Source organism: Schistocerca piceifrons, chromosome 2 (assembly GCF_021461385.2).
Source record: "Schistocerca piceifrons isolate TAMUIC-IGC-003096 chromosome 2, iqSchPice1.1, whole genome shotgun sequence".
In the NCBI taxonomy this organism is placed as follows: domain Eukaryota; kingdom Metazoa; phylum Arthropoda; class Insecta; order Orthoptera; family Acrididae; genus Schistocerca; species Schistocerca piceifrons.
In genome coordinates this window covers 698,898,404-698,922,075 of record NC_060139.1, presented here as the reverse complement: position 1 = coordinate 698,922,075, position 23,672 = coordinate 698,898,404, and the positions used below count along the sequence as shown (strand labels likewise).

At 40.0% G+C, this 23,672-nt stretch overlaps 1 protein-coding gene across 1 annotated transcript in view; it reads left to right on the top strand.

The window, feature by feature from the left end:
* LOC124776936 (neutral alpha-glucosidase AB) overlaps positions 1 to 22,862 on the top strand; it is a 120,420-nt gene extending 97,558 nt beyond the window's left edge. Inside the window, exons 13-17 of the mRNA XM_047252156.1 lie at positions 1,399 to 1,550; positions 1,697 to 1,810; positions 16,229 to 16,338; positions 22,330 to 22,433; positions 22,521 to 22,862. Of these exons, the coding sequence (XP_047108112.1) occupies positions 1,399 to 1,550; positions 1,697 to 1,810; positions 16,229 to 16,338; positions 22,330 to 22,433; positions 22,521 to 22,630 (590 nt within the window). The 3' untranslated portion in view covers positions 22,631 to 22,862. The remainder of the gene's footprint in view (positions 1 to 1,398; positions 1,551 to 1,696; positions 1,811 to 16,228; positions 16,339 to 22,329; positions 22,434 to 22,520) is intronic.
* Positions 22,863 to 23,672: the final 810 nt, after the last annotated feature.

Below are 23,672 nucleotides of genomic sequence, written 5' to 3'. Positions count from 1 at the left end.
AAGAAAATTTCTGGCAGCCAGGCTCAGGGTGTTGCTATGGAATCCTTTGACCACCTCGTTGCCAATGTTGTGTCCGATCCACTTGTCCAATATGAGGTGGCTGAGAAACCTGCTTTCTCAGATTGCTAGACAACAGTTCAAGCAAATCATATTAATGAAGTTTATTACAGAAAATAAATGACAGTACTTAACTTTGAGCATTTACAATGATGGGTTGCAAGCAAATGTTGTTGTTGTTGTTGTTGTTGTTGTTGTTGTTGTCTTCAGTCCTGAGACTGGTTTGATGCAGCTCTCCATGCTACTCTGTCCTGTGCAAGCTTCATCATCTCCCAGTACTTACTGCAACCTACATCCTTCTGAATCTGCTTGGTGTATCTTGGTCTCCCTCTATTATTTTTACCCTCCACGCTGCCCTCCAATACTAAATTTGTGATCCCTTGATGCCTCAGAATATGTCCTACCAACTGGTCCCTTCTTCTAGTTAAGTTGTGCCACAAACTCCTCCCCAATTCTCTTCAACACCTCCTCATTAGTGTCCCATCTAATCTTCAGCATTCTTCTGTAGCACCTAATTTTGAAAGCTTCTATACTCTTCTTGTCCAAACTATTTATTGTCCATGTTTCATTTCTGTACATGGCTACACTCCATACAAATACTTTCAGAAACGACTTCCTGACATTTAAATCTATACATGATGTTAACAAATTTCTCTTCTTCAGAAACGCTTTTCTTGCCATTGCCAGTCTACAAGCAAGCAAATGGCAACAGACAAATTAGAAATCTCATCAGTATAGAAAGTGCCTAATACAAGTGAAATTATACAGTTCCTAAGTCACTGCTTTAGATCTCATAGACAGCTAGTCTTCAACTGGGCTGCGGCCAGGCAGAACGGTGCTTATGTTCTCATCACCTAGAGGCTGCTGCTGTCTCAGTGTTGTCTTAAAGAGGGGTCGGTCAATGTACTATTGGCTGATGTCGTCTCGCAGCCCTCTTGGCTCTAACATTCTTGACTGTCAAGCTTGCGCTTGACATTACGCCGGAACACTTTGTATGTTGTAATCAATTGTATTCTATAGTTTTTACTTTGTTTTCTGTTATTATAAGTGTGAGCACTACTGTATGTGGAAGAAGGCTACTTTGCCTGTATTTCTTCCTAGTTTTCTGTTCTTTCTGGACCATTGCTGGTACAGTTGTGTGTCCACTTGTTCATTCACACCTTCCCTTTTATTACAAAATGCTATAAATTCACAAAATAGCTGACAGAAGTCTACTCATTGCTAATCCAAAGCTTCTTTCCTGACCAGTTCACATCATTGAACCATTTAACTGCTAAAGATGCTGTACAGTAGTGTTCCAAAAATCATACAAATGAGTAGTCACCATAAGTTATTTTACAGGTGATTCTCTGCTTGTTCATCCCGTAACAAGTCCTGGGGTTACAGAAGTGACAGTGTACCACCCAGGCGTGTCAGAGATTTGGTATGATGTGGATACTTACCAGAAATTTGAAGGTGGAAAGCATACAAAAATTCCAGTCACCATTGACAAGGTAAAACAAAATTGGTACACTACATGAAACCTTTACTCATGATATAACTTCATTGTTTTGCCACTATAGATGTAGTTAATTTCCTCATGATGTTGAATACTATGTCATTGTTGTTATTTATTTTTACTTGTTTGCCTGGTGACTAGATACCTGTGTATCAACGAGGAGGGAAAATCATTCCAAAGAAAGAAAGAATAAGGAGGGCATCAACATTGACTTTAAATGATCCATTTACATTGTATGTGGCACTGAATCAAAATGTGAGTATTGAATGTGACATAGATCTTTATTGATTTTTATTTATAATTGAAAAAAAGATTAAGACCGCAAAGGGAAACAGTATTTTCAGTGTCATCCTTGAACTACTAAATTATCAGCTGTTTGTTATTTATATATTTAATTATAAGTATGTGTTGTGAATAGTTGGCAATCTGTTTATTCTGATTGATGCATGAAAACTGTGAAGGAAAAATTGTTTGCCACTTTGTAACTGTTGCAGTACATTGTGCTAAACTGAAAATAAAAACGATATGGAAGTTCAAAGAAATTGCAGCTATCTTGCTGTTTATGCCAGTGCAGACTTCATTTTAAACGTGTTATCTTACAGCCTGTGTTTCTTCAGAAGTTAGCTGCCGCCGTTGGATAAGCAGCTGCCAGGAGCAAGTTGTATACTCCTAGCTCACTTACTTGTTACATAGTTTAATTCTTAATTTCTTTGCGTGTTTTTGGGTATTTGCATTGTTTAATTCATAAATTTCGGCCGTATTATAGTATTTGAGAGTTGTAGCATCGCGCTTCAGTGTTTACTTCGTAGATTCTAACTTAAATTGCGTGTGAGTTTCATATAGGAGGTGTAATTTCGAGTTTTAGTTACTGTAATCGTAAATTGAGGCAGATTGTAGCGCAGTCGTTAGGCATTTGTACAGGTTAGTTCATACATTCTTTGCGTGTTTCCCTTGCGTTTTCTAGGCACCGACTCGTGTTTCAGTAACTGTTGTTCAACATTGATTAGAATGGACAGGGACTGTGATTGCTGTGTTCGGCTGAGGGCTGAGTTGGCATCCCTTCGCTCACAGCTGCAAGCGGCGCTGACTTCGGTCGTGCAGCTTGAGGCTGTTGCCAATCGGCACCACTGTGGGGAGCCGGGCTTGGGTATCACGGGGATGGCAACCTCGTCCCGTCTGTCCCCAGATCGGTCTGCCGCTGTGGTTGCCCCGGTTGTTGCCTGCAGTGGAGCTGATCTCTCGCCTGTGGTTGATTGGGAGGTCGTTCCAAGGCGTGGTAGGCAGCGAAAGACATCCCCGGAGGCTGATCAGAAAGCCTCCCCGTTGCGTCTGACAAACAGGTTTCAGGCACTGTCTCTGGCTGAGCCAGATGCTGCTGCCTGCCCTGTTTCAGAGGATCATTCTCAGCCTTCAAGGTCCGGGCAATCACAGAGGGTGGGCTTATTGGTAGTTGGGAGCTCAAATTTTAGGCGCGTAATGAGGCCCCTTAGGGATATGGTGGCTAAGGAGGGGAAGAAATCCAGTGTGCACTCTGTGTACATTCCGGGTGGAGTCATTCCTGATGTGGAAAGGGTCCTTCCGGATGCCATGAAGAGCACAGGGTTCAGCCAGCTGCAGGTGGTGGCACATGTCGGCACTAATGACGTGTGTCGCTTTGGATCTGAGGAAATTCTCTCTGGATTCCAGCGGCTATCTGATTTGGTGAAGGCTGCCGGTCTTGCTTATGAGATGAAGGCAGAGCTCACCATCTGCAGCATCGTTGACAGAACCGACTGCGGACCTTTGGTGCAGAGCTGGGTGGAGGGTCTGAATCAGAGGCTCAGACGGTTTTGCGACCGTGTTGGCTGCAGATTCCTTGACTTGCGCCATAGGGTGGTGGGGTTTCGGGTTCCGCTGAATAGGTCAGGAGTTCACTACACTCAGCTGGCGGCTACACGGGTAGCGGAGGCTGTGTGGCGTGGACTGGGCGGTTTTTTAGGTTAGAAGGCCTCGGGAAAGTACGGGGTGGGCTGCAATCTCAAAGGGTGCAGGACGTGCTTGGATCAAGGAACAGTCGGAATTGTAATTGTAAATTGTTGTTATTGTGCTGGGAAAGTCCCTGAGCTTCAAGTGCTAATAGAAAGCACAGAAGCTGAAATCATTAGAGGTACAGAAAGCTGGCTAAAGCCTGAAATAAGTTCTGCAGAAATTTTTACGAAGTCTCAGACGGTTTTCAGGAAAGATAGATTAGGCAGAATTGGTGGTGGAGTGTTTGTGTCTGTCAGTACTGGTTTATCTTGTAGTGAAGTCAAAGTAGATACTCAGTGCGAATTGGTATGGGTGGAGGTTATACTTAACAGCCGAACTAAGTTAATAATTGGCTCCTTCTACCGACCCCCAGACTCCGATGATATAGTTGCTGAACAGTTCAGAGAAAATTTTAGTCTCGTAACAAATAAATACCCCACTCATACGGTTATAGTTGGTGCGGACTTCAACCTTCCCTCTATATGTTGGCAAAAATACTTGTTCAAAACCGGTGGTAGGCAGAAAACATCTTCTGAGATTGTCCTAAATGCTTTCTCCGAAAATTTGTGCGAGCAGTTAGTCCACGAACCCACACGAATTGTAAATGGTTGCGAAAACACGCTTGACCTCTTAGCCACAAACAATCCAGAGCTAATAGAGAGCATCATGACTGATACAGGGATTAGTGATCACAAGGTCGTTGTAGCTAGGCTCAATACCGTTTCTTCCAAATCCACCAGAAACAAACGCAAAACAATTTTATTTAAAAAAGCAGATAAAGTGTCACTAGAAGCCTTCCTAAGAGACAATCTCCATTCCTTCCGAACTAACTATGCAAATGTAGACAAGATGTGGCTCAAATTCAAAGATACAGTAGCAACAGCAATTGAGAGATTCATACCTCATAAATTGGTAAGAGATGGAACTGATCCCCCATGCTACACAAAACAGGTCCGAACGCTGTTGCAGAGGCAACGGAAAAAGCATGCGAAGTTCAGAAGAATGCGAAATCCGGAAGATTGGCTAAAATTTACAGACGTGCGAAATTTGGCACGGACTTCAATGCGAGATGCCTTTAATAGGTTCCACAACGAAACATTGTCTCGAAATTTGGTAGAAAATCCGAAGAAATTCTGGTCATATGTAAAGTACACAAGCGGCAAGACGCAGTCAATACCTTCGCTGCGCAGTGCCGATGGTACTGTTACCGATGACTGTGCCCTTAAAGCGGAGTTCGTGAACGCGGTTTTCCGAAATTCCTTCACCAGGGAAGACGAATGGAATATTCCAGAATTTGAAACATGAACAGCTGCTAGCATGAGTTTCTTAAAAGTAGATACCTTAGGGGTTGCGAAGCAACTCAAATCGTTTGATACGGGAAAGTCTTCAGGTCCAGATTGTATACCGATTAGGTTCCTTTCAGATTACGCTGATACAATAGCTCCCTACTTAGCAATCATATACAACCGCTCGCTCACCGATAGATCTGTACCTACAGATTGGAAAATTGTGCAGGTCACACCAGTGTTTAAGAAGGGTAGTAGGAGTCATCCATCGAACTAAGGACCTATATCATTGACATCGGTTTGGAGTAGGGTTTTGGAGCATATACTGTATTCAAACATTACGAATCACCTCTAAGGGAACAATCTATTGATACGTAATCAGCATGGTTTCAGAAAACATCGTTCTTGTGCAACGCAGCTAGCCCTTTATTCGCACGAAGTAATGGCCGCTATCGACAGGGGATCTCAGTTTGATTCCGTATTTCTGGATTTCTGGAAAGCTTTTGACACCGTTCCTCACAAGTGACTTCTAATCAAGCTGCGGGCCTATGGGGTATCGTCTCAGTTGTGCGACTGGATTCGTGATTTCTTGTCAGGAAGGTCGCAGTTCGTAGTAATAGATGGCAAATCATCGAGTAAAACTGAAGTGATATCAGGTGTTCCCCAGGGAAGCGTCCTGGGACCTCTGCTGTTCCTGATCTATATAAATGACCTGGGTGACAATCTGAGCAGTTCTCCTAGGTTGTTCGCAGATGATGCTGTAATTTACCGTCTAGTAAGGTCATCCGAAGACCAGTATCAGTTGCAAGCGATTTAGAAAAGATTGCTATATGGTGTGGCAGGTGGCAGTTGACGCTAAATAACAAAAGTGTGAGGTGATCCACATGAGTTCCAAAAGAAATCCGTTGGAATTCGATTACTTGATAAGTAGTACAATTCTCAAGGCTGTCAATTCAACTAAGTACCTGGGTGTTAAAATCACGAACAACTTCAGTTGGAAAGACCACATAGATAATATTGTGGGGAAGGCGAGCCAAAGGTTGTGTTTCATTGGCAGGACACTTAGAAGATGCAACAAGTCCACTAAAGAGACAACTTACACTACACTCATTCGTCCTCTGTTAGAATATTGCTGCGCGGTGTGGGATCCTTACCGGGTGGGATTGACGGAGGACATCGAAAGGGTGCAAAAAAGGGCAGCTCGTTTTGTATTATCGCGTAATAGGGGGAGAGAATGTGGCAGATATGATACGCGAGTTGGGATGGAAGTCATTAAAGCAAAGACGTTTTTCGTCGCGGCGAGATCTATTTACGAAATTTCAGTCACCAACTTTCTCTTCCGAATGCGAAAATATTTTGTGGAGCCCAACCTACATAGGTAGGAATGATCATCAAAATAAAATAAGAGAAATCAGAGCTTGAACAGAAAGGTTTAGGTGTTCGTTTTTCCCACGCGCTATTCGGGAGTGGAATGGTAGAGAGATAGTATGATTGTGGTTCGATGAACCCTCTGCCAAGCACTTAAATGTGAGTTGCAGAGTAGTCATGTAGATGTAGGTGTAGCTAGGGCTCTTTATGTGGTACTATGTTTCTTCTTTTCATGGTCTCACTAAGATGTGAAGCGTGTTCAATTGCATTGAAATTTTTGGTCTAATTTCAGATACAAATTAGTGTTTCCATACATGATATACCAAATTTTAAAGTTTTATAACTTAAGCAATATCTTTTTTAAATCATTATAACAGTTTCTGTGCTACACAGGGATAATAGATCTTAATTTCCCCACAGCCCACTCCTTTTGCGCCATCCATAGATAAAATCTCTCTTCCAAAAAACTAATTAAAAGCCAATAGAAATAGCACTGTCTTTCATTAGTGACAAATGTGTAATATACCACGTCCATCTAAAATGTTATGCAATTTTGTACTGAGCTGACAATTAACTTTGACTATAAGCCTGCTCTAAACAGTTCAGCCATTAAGCATCATTTTCCACAACACCAATAAATGTGTTTCCCATGTATCCCCCCCCCCCCCCCCTCCCCCCTTGAAATGCCAAGCCCATGTTATTTCAGATCTGTCTCATATTCAAAATTAACAATGTAAGAAAAGACAGATCAGTACTAACCATAAGTATTACACATTAAATTGCAGACTGGTACAATTAGAGACATTTACACGCAAGCTGTAAGCCACAGCCTTCATCAGAAAAAGGGAAACACAGACCGTACATATGACTGCCAATTCTGGCAGCTCGAGCCAGAATGCATTTTGGCGCAAGCTGCCATAATTGGCGGTCATGTTTGCATGAGGTTTGCTTGCTTGTGTGAATGGATGGTGTGTGTTTATCTTTTTCCAATAAAGACTATGACCGAAAGTTTATGTGTAAGTGACCTTTTAATCATGTCTGTCTGCAATTTAACATGTAATCTTTACAGTAAGCAGCAATCTGTCTTTTCCTACATTGTTGATATTCTTACCTGGAGGCTCCATTGTTTCATATTCAGAATTCATAATTGCCTGGAAAATTATAATTACACTGACTACTGCTACTGCTACTGTTACACTGAGTAAATTCCACATTATACAACCTTAGACTATTTGCCTTTTCTATAGTTTTTTTTTTTAATGTTTTGTTAGGATGTTTCCTTTGTCCACATAATGCTGTAGGCATGTTCTAAACATTTACTAATGCTGGACATAATTCCCTGAGATGATCTACCTGTAGTGCAACCATTTTATTATCTTAAAAAATTTGTATTCCATGAAGTGACTTCTGGGCACTGAATACGTTGAACAGCAGCAACAAGTGTATTCTGTTCAGTCAGTGTTACCTGAAATTTAAATTCAGTAACTGGTTCTAGAGGATGAAAGCCTTTAATTTACTGATGAACTTTCATTGCCATAATCCCTGACACCTTGGTAGCTTGTCCAGCAACAGTTGTAGTATACCATAGATCAGGTCTTTAATATAAATTTTTGTGGTGCAATGCAAATGTGGAAGATTATACAGTAAGAGCCTACAGTTAATAAAATCCCAGAGATCAGTAGTTCGTAGTAAATGTCATGATTCTCTTAGGAGATTATACATCAATGTAGACCCTGATTTCCTTAAAACTGCTATATTTAACTGAATTGTATTTGATCCTGTAGAATTACAGTGTGTTCAGCAAGTGCATGTGTAATATAGGACACATTAACAACAGAAGACATTCAAAGTCATTTATTTCCAAAGAATCAACCATTTTGAATTATACGCTCTTGCACACAATTAGTTATTAAGAACAATATATACAAATTTAATTTAATGTGTGCTCTTTACCAGTGTAAAATTCCTTTTCCAGCAGATAGTCTTGGAGTTTTTATGGAAAGTTAGTGTCTTGTGTACCATCATATAGGGTTTTGGGTAAGCTTCTTAATAACTTGATTCCTAGGTTCCGAGTCAGAGTCTGGAACTGTGGACAATTTTTGAATTGTCTTCAGTCGTGACAAAAGTAGACAGTCATGTTGACAAAAGTAAAGTCATGTTGCGCAAATACTTCGGAGTAGTAGTGTGTTTAGAGATAAACATCTACGTATATACTCTACAAACCACCTAGTGGTGTGTGAGGGAGGGTACTTTAGTACCACTAACTGATCATCCCCACCTCTTCCCCCCCTTCCCCTGTTCCATTTGCAAATGGTGCTTGGAAAGAATGATGGTTGGTAAACCTCTTTGTTAACAACCCTAATTTCTTGAATGTTCTCATTGTCATTATTTTGTGAGACATGTGGGAGAAAGTAATACGCAATCTGACTCTACCCAGAACATACTGCCTCAGAATTTCAGTTGTAAATATCTCTGTGATGCATGCCTTTCTTGTAGGGTAGAACAAACAAATAGGCTCAATTGCAGGTGCAGTAAATGACAGGATTGTGGGAAACTGGTGTTTGTTGGGAAAAGAGATTGCCTATGAAACAACTAAGGGAACAAGTACCATTGAGCATATGCCAAGAAAGATGTTTGCAGGTTTGTTTCATTGACGGTGGGGTGCAACAAAAATAATGATAAGTCATAACTAAAAGACACTTAAGTAGAGAGACCAAATTTTGTGAGAACCTGCTGAGACAATGCAAAAGAACTAGATCTTCTGGTAGAAACTGTGAATATTCTTCAGCCTCGCCTCCTCGGTATTTGTCTTATGGAGATTGCATTTCACATCTGATCCATGAGTGGAATGGAAAGAAACTTTTATAGATGGTCCAACAAAAATACACTTTAGCGTATATCTGAGATAGTCATCAAGTTCTGCATATTGCTAGAGGATCCAGAACACATTGGTACAGTCTGTTTCCACTTTCATCTGAGGGCTGTCTCTCTTGTTTTGGCACCTTTACTGGTATGCTAGAGTTCTGTGCCACAAACATTTCAATGTTTACCAGTATCATAGACTTGTGCTTACAAGCAATCAAAAAATTAATTATCAACAAAAATAATCAATTTTCAGTTTTTGAAAATACACTCCTGGAAATGGAAAAAAGAACACATTGACACCGGTGTGTCAGACCCACCATACTTGCTCTGGACACTGCGAGAGGGCTGTACAAGCAATGATCACACGCACGGCACAGCGGACACACCAGGAACCGCGGTGTTGGCCGTCGAATGGCGCTAGCTGCGCAGCATTTGTGCACCGCCGCCGTCAGTGTCAGCCAGTTTGCCGTGGCATACGGAGCTCCATCGCAGTCTTTAACACTGGTAGCATGCCGCGACAGCGTGGACGTGAACCGTATGTGCAGTTGACGGACTTTGAGCGAGGGCGTATAGTGGGCATGCGGGAGGCCGGGTGGACGTACCGCCGAATTGCTCAACACGTGGGGCGTGAGGTCTCCACAGTACATCGATGTTGTCGCCAGTGGTCGGCGGAAGGTGCACGTGCCCGTCGACCTGGGACCGGACCGCAGCGACGCACGGATTCACGCCAAGACCGTAGGATCCTACGCAGTGCCGTAGGGGACCGCACCGCCACTTCCCAGCAAATTAGGGACACTGTTGCTCCTGGGGTATCGGCGAGGACCATTCGCAACCGTCTCCATGAAGCTGGGCTACGGTCCCGCACACCGTTAGGCCGTCTTCCGCTCACGCCCCAACATCGTGCAGCCCGCCTCCAGTGGTGTCGCGACAGGTGTGAATGGAGGGACGAATGGAGACGTGTCGTCTTCAGCGATGAGAGTCGCTTCTGCCTTGGTGCCAATGATGGTCGTATGCGTGTTTGGCGCCGTGCAGGTGAGCGCCACGATCAGGACTGCGTACGACCGAGGCACACAGGGCCAACACCCGGCATCATGGTGTGGGGAGCGATCTCCTACACTGGCCGTACACCACTGGTGATCGTCGAGGGGACACTGAATAGTGCACGGTACATCCAAACCGTCATCAAACCCATCGTTCTACCATTCCTAGACCGGCAAGGGAACTTGCTGTTCCAACAGGACAATGCACGTCCGCATGTATCCCGTGCCACCCAACGTGCTCTAGAAGGTGTAAGTCAACTACCCTGGCCAGCAAGATCTCCGGATCTGTCCCCCATTGATCATGTTTGGGACTGGATGAAGCGTCATCTCACGCGGTCTGCACGTCCAGCACGAACGCTGGTCCAACTGAGGCGCCAGGTGGAAATGGCATGGCAAGCCGTTCCACAGGACTACATCCAGCATCTCTACGATCGTCTCCATGGGAGAATAGCAGCCTGCATTGCTGCGAAAGGTGGATATACACTGTAATAATGCCGACATTGTGCATGCTCTGTTGCCTGTGTCTATGTGCCTGTGGTTCTGTCAGTGTGATCATGTGATGTATCTGACCCCAGGAATGTGTCAATAAAGTTTCCCCTTCCTGGGACAATGAATTCACGGTGTTCTTATTTCAATTTCCAGGAGTGTATTATGTAACTGGGTAGATCGAAAATCTATGCCCCAAGTGGCAGCAGGAGAAACACACACACACACACACACACACACACACACACACACACACACACACAGATTAACAAAATTTGCAAGTTTTCAGAGCTAGTAGCTCCTTTTTCAGGCAGAAGAGTTGAGGAGCAACGAAGAAGAATGAAGGAAAATGACTGGCATTGTTTAGGAAATAGGGATAGTTTCGAAAAGTTGTCCAGAATCCTGGGCTAGGGGAGGTTTACTGGATAGGTTGAAAAGGAAAGATTGTTAGGAATAAACTGAGCAGGATTTGAAAACTTGAGAGTCTAGAATAGTCAGAGAGCATAATAAACAACACAGAGGTTACTGACAAAACATTGTGTAAGAGTTAATAAGAACAAAAAGCCAAGTGCATGGTGGAGTGTGGAGGGAAAATAGACAGGCAAAAAATATATAGAAAACTAAAAGAGAGTAATGAAAGGAATAGTTACTAAGAAGAAATGCTGATACCGAAGAAATTAATGTAAATTAAGGCCAGGTGGCATTGTTATGCCAGTACCTATCTGTTGAGTTCTGAGAACTTAGTGTCTGGGGAAGAATCCAGATGGCACATATGATGAAACAGGCACGAGGTCACAACTGTTGTGTTGTAGAGTGAGCTCTGCAACAGGATGTTGTGTTGCCAGTATATACCCTCTGTCTAGATTCATTCATCCTGACTGATAACGTGATGCTAGTCATACCAATATAGAAGGCCGAATACTGTTTACATAACAGCTGGTACACAACATTCATCATTCCACTAGTGGCTCTACCTTTGATAATGTATGTTTTACCAGCAACAAGTCTGATGCAGGTAGTGGCAGGAGGGTGCATAGGACGAGTCTTACAGCAGGGACAGACACAGGGGTAGGAGCTGTAGGATAGGGAAATGGGTGGAGGAGGAGGATAAGGCCTGACATGGGTCTTGCATCTCTCTCATTGTACAAAATCTGCAGTTACCTGCCACTCTTTGTTTCCGTGGATGGTGTCATCTTCCAAGCCTGTTTCAAACTGTACAATAACAAGCCAGACTTCACCACAAAAAGCTATCCAATCTTATGCTAAACTACCTCAACAGTGGTGTTTTCCTTCCAACTTCTTTTCAGCTCCCAAAACAGCCACACCATCAACCACCATTCTCTCCTACAAACTGAGCTTGGCCAACATTCTTAACATTCCCTAGCCTTCAACACTGGCTCTGAGAGCAATGGTAACTCATGATCACAAGAGCCAGCCACATCAGTATAGTGTTCTCAACCCTTTCATCTAAGGCACTTGCACTTCCTGAATAACCTGGAGGAGGGGGTCTTACTTTCAGCCCTAAACATACATTTCTGGTTTGGTGAAGGACCTATTCTCTTCACATGTAGTGTCAACTGGAAACATCTCTTTGCAACCCAAACCCAGAACCTTTTCAACAGCAAACCTGACAGTGAACCTTGCCTTAAACAGTTCTAACCATGATTCCAAATTGACCCACCACCACTACCTCAAAATCACGCCTTACAAGTCTTACAAGAAATCCGTAACATCTGGCATTGCTTCACATCCCTTTCTCAGGTCCCTACAACATGATCCTAGCCTATCCTCTGCAGAACTCTGGGCTCTTTGTCCCTTAAAAATTGATGATTCCATTATTATCAACTGAGCGGACAAGGGATCTACACCAGCTGTCTGACAACTCATTGTACAGGATCTGCCATAAAGATTGCATCCCTATGATACAGAAAGATCTAAAGTCCCTCCTTAAAATGCCAGGCCTCTCACAAGAACTAACAGCTCAATCCATAGAACTTATTATCCCACCCAAACATCTCCACCTTTTACTTTCTTCCTAAGATCCACCAACCCATTTACCCTACCTGTCCCATAGTTGCTGGCTTCAGAGCACCCACCAAATGTATATCTGCCCATTTTGATCTACACCTGCAGTCTATAGTACAAAGATTTCCCTTCTGTATTAAAGACGCCAACCATTTATTAGTTCACAACCATTTACTAGTTCGTTTGAATCTGTGCCTGTCCCACTCCCATCACACACTTTGCTTCCCAATTGAAGGAACCTCCCTTTATACCAACATCCCCCATGTACTGCTGCTGAACATTACCACCATAAATGCCCACTTGATTCCAAACATATGACATCCTTCTTGGTCACAGTAATCAATTTCATTCTTGCCAGCAACTACCTTATCTTTGGTGGGGAGACATACAAACATATCAGGGGCATGGCTGTGGGAATCAGGACAGCTCCTTGTATACCAAACTGTTCCTGGGTCTCTCCGAGGACGATTTCATGTTACCCAAAAGCCTTCAGGCACAGGTTTGGTTTAGATACATTGATGACATCTTTCCATATCGACTCAGGTGTGACTAACGTGTTAAAATTTGTGGAATCTCTACATACATTCTCCCAGTTAAATTTCACACTGCCTTATTTCGAATACCATGGCATGTTCCTTGATGTTGACCTCGGTCTCACAGAGGGTCAGCTACACATTTCTGTTTTTATTAAATATACTGACAAACAGCAGTTCTCATATTTTGACAGTTTCCATCCTTTCAATGTCAAACATTCCCTCCCGTACAGCCTTTGCACTTGGGGCAAATGTATTTGTTCAGATCCCACCAGCCTAGTTCAAAAGGAGATTTCCCAGACCATCACATCCAATCCTGGTACTGCTGATCTCTCCTTAAAACAACTTAGTACATCTTGTCACTCAATGTTATCCTGGTCCCAGGCAAATTGAGCAAATCAGTTTATTATTTTGCCATTAGGTGTGGTCTAAGGTGGACACTATTTGTTCTGGGCAGTTCTTGAGACCCCCCCTCCCCCCCAAAAAATGTTTTTTGTGAAAAGTACCAGTTTTGGGGATGGCCCCTTCCCTTCTATAATTTCTATTCATGGCAGATTGTAAAACGTTTTACCTTATGTTCATAAGGTGATATCCTTAAAGGAAGTTTGAAACTTGTTTTGGCATCATTACTCATTACCGTGATACAGAGGTTCAAAGTTACCATACTTACGCCGCAAAAACATATCCACTCTGAGGCATAAATATAGGTTTAACTAATGTATTGGACACATGGCAAGGGTTCTGAGGTGATAGGAAGGGTTCCGAGGTTACCGAACTATAATTTTAGTTGTCATTTTTTCACCAACAAAACTGTGACATGCTGTCTCTATATAATGGGCACTTCACACCTACACAGGCTGTCTTGACCTGGAAATTATTCAACGGTGCCAACTCATTGCATAAGTAACTTACAAAAAATTATTTTATCACATGAAATTCAGACATTGCGATTTTACTGCATGCTCTAGTTGTGGCCTAAAAATGTTGTGCATTTGAATATAAAGTAGTGTAAAGTTAACTTGCTTAGGATGGGAGTCCTGTGCTCACTTTAAACTAGAAGCAGCTTATATTTTGTTGCGTGGTCACTTCGGATTGTACTTCTGTGGTACTGCTTTAATTTTTTTCTTTTTTTATTCCTCAAGGTGGTGGTTTTATTTTTTTAATTTAGTGTAGGACTCTATTTATTGTATTTGGATGAAACAAAAGGCAATCCCCATTTGGATGAGAATAATTTCTATTCTGCATTCTGTGATAATCTATTATTCCTACCTATTTGTTGTTTATGTGCATCAAAGTATATAAATGTGTTGAAGTATATAAAAAGTCGAAACTTGACTGACCTACAGGATCCATTTTATGTAAGCCCCCCCCCCCCCCCCCCCCGCTGTAACAGGGAAAAGAAAAGAACCAGCTGAAAAACGCAGTCTGATCACAAAAAAAAAGGCAACTAGGACTGAAAATTGGGAATCAACTGCTCTGGTCTTCATTCCACTTTCCTCAGCAAAACTTTTGGGCATGCAAACATATTCACACGTTTTGTGCCAAAAGAGAGTGGCAGAGAGAAAGGAGACAGTGCCAGTGGGAGAGAAAGAGAGAAGAGATGCATGGTGAAGAGAATGAGAGGTGGGTGAAGACAATAGCAGTGAGGGACAGTGGAAGTAAAAGAGAAATGGATGGAGAGTGAAACAGTGGGAGTGGGAGCAAAATATAGAAGAGACAGTGGAAATGAAAAATACAGATGAGTGGAGACCTTATATAGACTTGGAAAGTCTGGGCACTTCTAGACCAGAGAACTTAAACATGTAGATATGGGGGAGGACACATTTTGGAGCAAAATAGGGTATAGTGGAAGAACTGAGTTGGACGCCACAACCACCCCCACCCCCCCTGAATTTTTAAGATGTCGAGATATAGTGGAGACAGTGGCCATGGGACAGAAAGGCTAAAGGAGACAGTATGGTGAGGGAGGCAGAATGAGGATTGACAAAGCTGGTTCCTGTCTTTTCTGTCAAGTCTTTTAATGACTTTGTGCTCTGAGAGGAGCATTTTTCAGCTGGTTCTTATTTGTTTCATGAATAACATTTGCAGATGAATATTTTATGCATGCATTACTCCATATTACTGGGTAAAAGAAAACTGAACTTTCTGACTACTCTTTTTCTTACCTTTAGAAAAACAAGGTTATACACGCATATCTCAATATGATCAAATACAATCAGCAATATAGGTATGCTCTTGTAAGGTATTTTAAATGTCAAACCTGAAGATTTAAATAATGTGCAGTTGTTTTTGCAGAAATATCAGTAATATTGACATGCACAGTTCTGATATTGTATTTTATGGACTCAGATAATACAATGTATTTTTGTTGAGAAACTGAAAAGTAATGAAACTCTAATTAATAGAATGTTGATGAATAGAAATATAAGTTTTCTTCCTAATGTGATTACTGTTATAAAGTTATTGAAAATCATGCATAATGCATTGCAATGTTCTGTTGTATAATGGTAGTCTTCTGATGTTTTGCTACATGCTGTTCAGACTTTATACTAAATATTATACAGGGTGCAACAGGAGGAATGGTCAATATTGAGGTATATGACAGGAATAACCACTCAAAGAAAAAAAAAATTCTAGTAAAGATGGGCTTTAAAATGCATACCCTAAAGGCTATGAGCACGGAGATGTTTGAAATTAGAAAAGATGAAAAAGTCCTCATACCTCTCAAGGTAGTAGGCACTTCAGAGCCCATGTTTACTGGAATTTTTTTTTCTTGTTTTGGACTGTACTATCACCTCTCAAAATATGGAGAGCAAAGGAGTTGCAGTAGAAGAGATTTGTTCATAGTATCGAAGATGGAAAAAGTGCTCTATCTCTCGAGGTATGCATTTTAGAGCCCAGGTTTAATAGACTTGTTTGCTTTCAGTGATTGTTCCTGCTGTAACCCTGAACATTGAGCGTTCCTCCTATGACATCCTGCAGGTGTTACTGTATTTTTGTACACGCACAGTGATATTTAAAGAATTTAGTTATTAAATTTGTCTTCCTTTTTTCTGCCCTTAGAAAACTGCTTCTGGCCGATTATACATGGATGATGGAGAGACCTTTGAATACAAGAAAGGAGCATATTTGTATTTATCTCTTGAATTTGCTGGAAATAAACTTACATCAAGGTAACTGAAAAAAGATAGAGAAAATTCTTAATTCAATATTTGTATAAAACCATTGACAGAAGCTGAGAAATGGGATTGTGTAATATATTTATTTAGGGTAAACTTAGCTAATTTTGCAGTATTAAGGTTTTTTTGCCTCTAGTATTTAAAAGAAATATTAAAAATGGAATTTTTGTGTCAAATGATAAGTAAAAGTAGTTTAATTCGTTGATATAAATGTTAAATATTGAAAGTTAAATTTCAGATACAAAAAGCTTTCTTACAATAGTGCTGATTTACTATATTACTCCGCCTTCCCCCATCGGAGGTTCGAGTCCTCCCGTGTGTGTGTGTGTGTGTGTGTGTGTGTGTGTGTGTGTGTGTGTGTGTGTGTGTGTGTGTGTGTGTTGTCCTTGGTGTAAGTTAGATTAAGCAGTGTGTATGCCTAGGGACCAATGACGTTAGCAGTTTGGTCCCATAGGAACTTACTTTACTTTGTTTACTATTACTACAGTAGTATAAGTAATGTAATCAAAGGTAATATGATCATTTAATTACATACTTTAACATAAAAATGAATAATAAAATAAACAAAATTATTTACTGCAGTCATACAAAATCTTAAAATCGGAAATGTAACTGAAGCTAGCTCTTAAAATCGAAAATGTGATTAAAGTTAATCGGAATCAGCATCACTGCATAAACAGCATGTGAACTGAGCATAATACACCTTCAGTCTTCGGCAAGACAGATGAAACCAGCACTCTCACTTCAAACAACAAATCTACTCTTGACCATCATTATATCATCTTTGTAATTTCCACCACACGATGAACAAATGTTGTCATCCTTTCCTGCATTTCTTATTAATCTTCTCTGTACAGGCATACATCATCTTGTTGAAGGAACTACTTGTGTGCACGCTTGCTATTTTCCCATTCTAACTTTTGAAGTACTCATTTTCCTTGTTGCCTCTCTGCTGGAACATTCCCCTTTGATTTGGAATTTATTCTTTCTGCTTCCCTTTCTTCAGGGGTCTTCAGGCCTCATGCAACCAACATGCCTTCATCAGCAATAACTCTGGTTGAAGTAGCTGCATGTCTCCTCTTTCTCCATGATTTTATGGATTTAGGAAGAGGCATGTTAATTTCTTCCCAGATATTTTCAGTTTGATCTGTTGACACTTTTATCTCAGATGGCACATTACGAACAGCTTCTTTTTGCTGTGCTGGTACACATCCATCTACTGTTCTTTCAGGTAGCTCTACTTGCTGCGCATTGAAGGTCACATGAATTTGGGAAACCTTCAAAGTGACATCTTGAATGGCATCTCTATTTATGGGAAAAATTCCAGTTTTAGAAAAACCACTCTTGTTGGTGGCTGGAGATATAGTTTTGTCCTTGGACTTCTTGAACAGATGGTAAAAATCCATCCTTGTAGACTCGTAACCACAGTTTTCATAAAGTATCTCACATTCCTTTCTAAGCCATTTTTAGAGGGCCAAACATGGACACATCACACGGCTGCAAGATCTGAGTGGTGTGATGGAAAGATAACAAAAATAATGCCATTATCATGTCTGAATTGTAGAGCTTCTGGAGAGACATGGCTAGAATGTGAGTCCATCAATAGCAGAACAGGACAAGTGAGAGGAATGTGATTAATGAAGTGCTTCAAGGACTCCAAGAACATTTCCAAATTTATTCAGCCATTTTTTGACTGCTAACTGGCTCAGTGGGAGCATTTTCCTTCAAGCTATCGGTGACACAAACCCCCTTGAAAATAAACAGGGGAGGCACTGTTTGTCCCATAGCATTGGCAGCAATCATAACTGTTGGTCTCCCCCTTTTCAGCAGTTGTCTTCTGATTGACACATTTCCCTCCTTTCAATGAAACAATTTTATTGGCTTATTCACCATTGGAAATCCTGTTTCGCTAGATTTCAAATTAGATTTGGCTTTGTCCCGAGCCATGTTTTCTCATACACAGTACGTATATATCATAAAAATCATTCAAATTAGAACGATTCAAAGTTGCGGCCCTATGATATGACAGATTTTCTGGATGACGTAAACTTAAGCCATATCGTTTCTTAAATGAATTCCACCAGTCCCATCCTGCCTTGTCTCTTTCTTTCCCAAATGGGTTCCCCTGAGGTATCTCTGATGCTAATTTGCGTGCGTAACAACGCATATCACTTGCCGACAGTCCGAAACCCAGTTCTTGCATTTCAGTTGCATACTTAACCGATTAGTTTCCTCTTCCTTTTGTTAAAAAGAAGGAGCACCCCTTTTTCATGAGAGCACACTCCACAGGATTGGCATAAACTCTTGTCTATCCTTTAGGGTGTTGTAAGGTATGCCAAAATCTTTACTGTATCTATAAATTGACCAGCCATCCTTTAACACCCTTTGTACAGCTTCTTCCAAATCCTTTCTGCTGTACTGCTCTCCATATTTGCCTCTAGATTTAGACATCTGTAATAAACTAAACCAATAAATACCTTAAGACTTCCTTTATGAGTGTCAGTATTGTGTTCAAATCATGAAAGCACTTTAATTCGGCATAACAACATGTAAAATACGTTCTTTTATTTGATTCGCGTGCTTCTCGAACTGCTTTATGCCCCCGCCAGCAGCACCAAATCTTTAAGAACTTCAGTACTGGAAAAAGTGAATTACAAGCAAACTATTGGTGTCAAAATGGTGAACAAGACCTCAAAGTAAATAGAGGACTGTGAAGAAACCATCAATAAAAGTCTTATACTTACACTTCAGATTATATCAGCAGTATCGATAAAAAAAAACAGAAATCTGTCACCGAACACGTGCTACACTGAAAATATTCTCAACCACACTGGAAAAAATTTTGTCACAGCAACAAGGATGCTCTCCGGTAGCTGTTTTCTCAATCACACGCTGCTGATAGGTGCTGCCACCTGTGGTGCAGTGTTCGTACTTAAAATCAGCTCGTACAATTTCGCAGTGAAAGGATATGTATGGTACTGCGAAATTAGCTGTACTACAAAATTAGCTGAGTTTGCCCTATTTTTCAGACCAGTGCTTATATTTCATAATTCTATGACAAATATCCATGTGCCACTTCTAATTTTGTGCCAAATAAAATTGTTTTGGTTCTTGCTGGAAAACTGTATCACCCAAGTCATATGATGTGCCACAAACTTTGTAGATGAAGCAAAGCTACATCTGTCTCTAGTTCATTTCTTAGTAAAACTTTTACTTTTGTGTAAAAAATTAAATACTGCTTGTGGGATTTGCATATGTTCTCCACTATGCAGTCCTCCTCATTTTGAATCTGAGGATACTTTTTCATAAAAAAAAGAAAAAAAGAAAGAGAAAAAGAAAAAAATTGATTTTTCCACATCTTATAGTTTTACATCACAGAGTGATAATGAATTGGTTTTCTTTTTGTTATTGCCCGTTGTTATTGTGATAATTTGCCGGTAAGTAAATTACCGTGCACATTTTGGAAAGGTTGCTGTGAAGAATGTAGTTGTGGACTAGTTTGACTTTGGTGGATTGTAGGTCTCAGATTGCCACATATAGCTGTCATATCAAAATTGTTTCTAATGTTGGAACGAGAACAATATCTATTTACATTCTCAAAAAGATGTGTGAGATGTATTGGAGGTTGCTTGCCACAAGATTGGCAGTCACGTGCCTCTCATTTTGTTATTGCCACTGCTATGCAGAGTATGGTGCTGCCTCATGTTTCTCTTTTTCATATGCTCCCAGTACAAGCTGAAGCTGCAAACGAAAATCTTGCTGAAGTGAAAAGACACCGGGAGCCATCAGCTTTTGATGCTGACTGGATGCTTCCTCTTTTCTTTTTTTTTTCCCCCAGTTTAAGCGTCCTGATTTCATTAAACTTTGTGACAGGCATAAAATAGATCTGGAACTTAACTAAATTCCTGTCACTTATGAATGTTGCTCATGCAGCTGGACAAAGCGGAGAAGTAAACAGGATTTTTCTTATTGTCATGGGACTCTCCCATTTTTTCAAATACATTTTCTGCCATTGTGCAGAGTTCATCACCCACTGCTGCACCTTCGATGGTGACTGATCTCACTTCAAGTCCAGCAACGTTTTTTCTGAATACTCCTCAAATTGAATCACATACTACCTTATGATACAGAACTGTTGAGAAGTGCTGCCTGCAGTACTGTTGAGAAGTGCTGCCTGCAGTTGATTAATCTGTAACTATTATTTATGTATGTACCACCTTGAATAAAGTACCATACTAGGTGGTCTCATAAAAAATAAACTTTTCTTGGTTGCATTTTTAATGTCATTCACACACTTTCATCAGCTTACCTTATTGTATTTTGTAGTTCCTCAACAAGAGAAATAAAATGTCAAAAATTTATGTCCTGTTTTGTCAGAGTAGCCAATATTAGACTCATTCTGTAGAATACATGGAATTTATGTTCGTGTTGGAAGATCTCATGGGATACCACAGCCAAACTATGGTTGATATTTGTAGCATTGTATGGGTACACCAAGTACTTCCTTTTCTTTTTCAGGCTATTGAGCATTAAATCATAAGCCACAATAATGTTCTCTTCAGAATAGCTCACGATTGCAACAAACGGAAACTTGATTCCTGCTGTATCGTCATATGGAGAGTCCACCATATATCGGATCATCCCAGTGGGAACATAGTGTCAACTGATAAGCATAATGGCGAGTGATCATTATTGCAACATGCCATTCAATCTTCATTGCAGTGTGTTGTATCGCATATCATATTGTCTCAGTGTGAACCATGGCTGAAAGAAAACTTGGTCTGTGGTATGAATGAATAAAGATACACATTTCTAATATCCATTCAAAAAAAGTGTCAAAAGGCTTTTTATACCTTACAACGGAATTTTCATACAAGTAGAAGAGCACAGTTATGTACTCCTTAATTCCAATAAAAAATTCAATCATTTGAAATCTGATAGTGCTCTCTGTTAAGTTGCTGGTGGAACCCAAAATACATTCTCACTGTTCAACTTTTTAGGTACTTTCTGTTACCAAATTTTCTATTCTCAAACTTTCTCTTTGTAGCAGAGAATATACAACAGTGAACCCCTGCAACATATTAAAACTGCCTGCTTGACTGAGGTCTGAGTCAGCTTTCTATCTGCTCTTCCAAATGAACCATCTGAGTGCAACCAACAAAAAGGAATTATCCTTGTTTGAACAATACTCCAGCACACACATCTAATTTGAAGCTTCTTCCAGTACTCCTTGTATAAAATTCACCCCAGAAAAATAAATCCAGACTATCTGGATAGTATGTTAGTGTATTTATTGATTAAATGCAAAAATTGCCTCTTTTTTTAAGCAAACATTTGTCATTGTCCTGTGACAAATGCTTTTTTCAAGCATTACATGTTGCTAAAGTCCTCAATGTATCATCCAGTTGAAGAAATAATAAAAAGCAAATAATGTCCTTTGCATATGCTTCTAGTGGTAGGAGTATTGTCAGTGTTCTCCATATATAGCCAGTCATCAAAAGTAGAGAGAAGTGATCGAAGGTATGGCCACCAAGTTTACTGATTGATACTTATGTTCAAATGCTTTGAATCTTAATTGAAACAGCATTATAATTTAAAATAAATTTTATAGTTAATATCAGCAGCCAAGTGTTAATTTCTGATGATAACAAAATGTATAGTGTAATGGTATGATGAAAAATATAAAATTTAATAGTTGACATCAGAAGGGTTACCTGTAATTTAAATAATATACATAATTGGAAAGCGGATAGTAGTGCATTTTTATTTGCAAATACTAACCTGTCCTGTGTCACCAAAAAGAAGTAAATCAGTGTTTTCTGTACACTTGGAGACCAATAATTATTTTCTTTTTGCTGCATTATTGCAATGAATGATTTAATTAATTTGAAGAAGAAATGTTAATTTTTGCTAATAATACTAGTAAAGTGAAACATTTTTTGCCAAGTAAACTAACTTTTTGCTTTTTTATTCCATTCTTTACAGGAAAATCAAGAAAGAAGGAAGTTTTTCAACCAAATCTTGGCTAGAAAGGGTGGTAATCATGGGTATTGAATCAGGAATTAAGAGTGCAGTTGTTGAAAGTAAAGGTAAGCTATAATCTCTCTACCCCTCATAGTCTTCGCTATGGTTCCAATTATTTACTGTTCATTTTTTAATTTTATTTTTTATTGCAGGTACTGGAAAAATAACTGTAAATACTATATATGACAACAACAGCAATGTGCTAGTAGTGCGAAAACCAAGTATAAATATGGCTGAAGAATGGAGTATATTGTTGCAGTGATTTTTGTAGCTCTCATTGTTTTTGTATGGCCAAAAATGGCTGACTGTCTTTAGGGAACATGGGTTGTCAGTGTAAGAGTTAAAAGTGGTAGAACAGTGTTTTTAAGAGATTTATTGTCAATACTGGATTACTTTTTTACTTAAAGTAAAGTTTTGAAGTGAGGGGTGCCTGTATATTTTGTATTTATTTTAGGAATATTTGTTTATGAAGTACAGATATTTTTTTATTTGTTTGCATGTGTTTAATGTGCATCCTGAATTTTGAATACAGTTCCTTATTGATCACTGTATCTATAATCACATTCCATTGTGAACAAAACATTTCAGTTGAATTATATTGTAAGTATTTTGCAGCTGTATACATCTCTAAGAATGAAAAATACACACACATAAAAGAATCAGTTATGGAACATTTTGCACCTGTTCATTTGTTGAGAAGATACATCACCTCTATAGAGTTTCAAAATCACATTACAGAATTCATCAATCAACCATGTTGAGAAAGTATGTCAGTTGCAGTAGTTTTGTTTTACCATATTTTTTAAAGTATGAGCTATTCTAAACTTGTCAAATGTATATGGGGGATAATGTCTTTTTTTGGTTTCTTGTGTTCTGAATGACTGCATGTGTATTGTAAGATTGAAATGTTTAAATTATTATTTTTCCAGCTGTAGCTCGGACTTTTTCACTAGCATATGTAATTCTTTAGGGTCATATGTAAGATAATTACAAGAGGTTACTCTGCTTGTAGCATATTTTAAGAGTCAGTCTTATTTTTCAGCAATGCTGACATTGTGCAGAAATGCTTGGTGTATTCCTGAACGGGGTGGTATAGTAGGCTGGAAGGTATACTCTTCTGATTCCTTTGAAGCACTGTAATCCATTCTAAGTGTAAAACAGGAAATCTGTTTATGGCAAAAAAATTAAGGGAAAATTGCTGAAAATGGTGAGAGCTGTGGATCGTGTTTGATAGGATTCTTATGTAAAATACGGGAGAAGGAGAGTTGCTACTCACCATATAGCAGAGGTGCTGAGTCGCGATA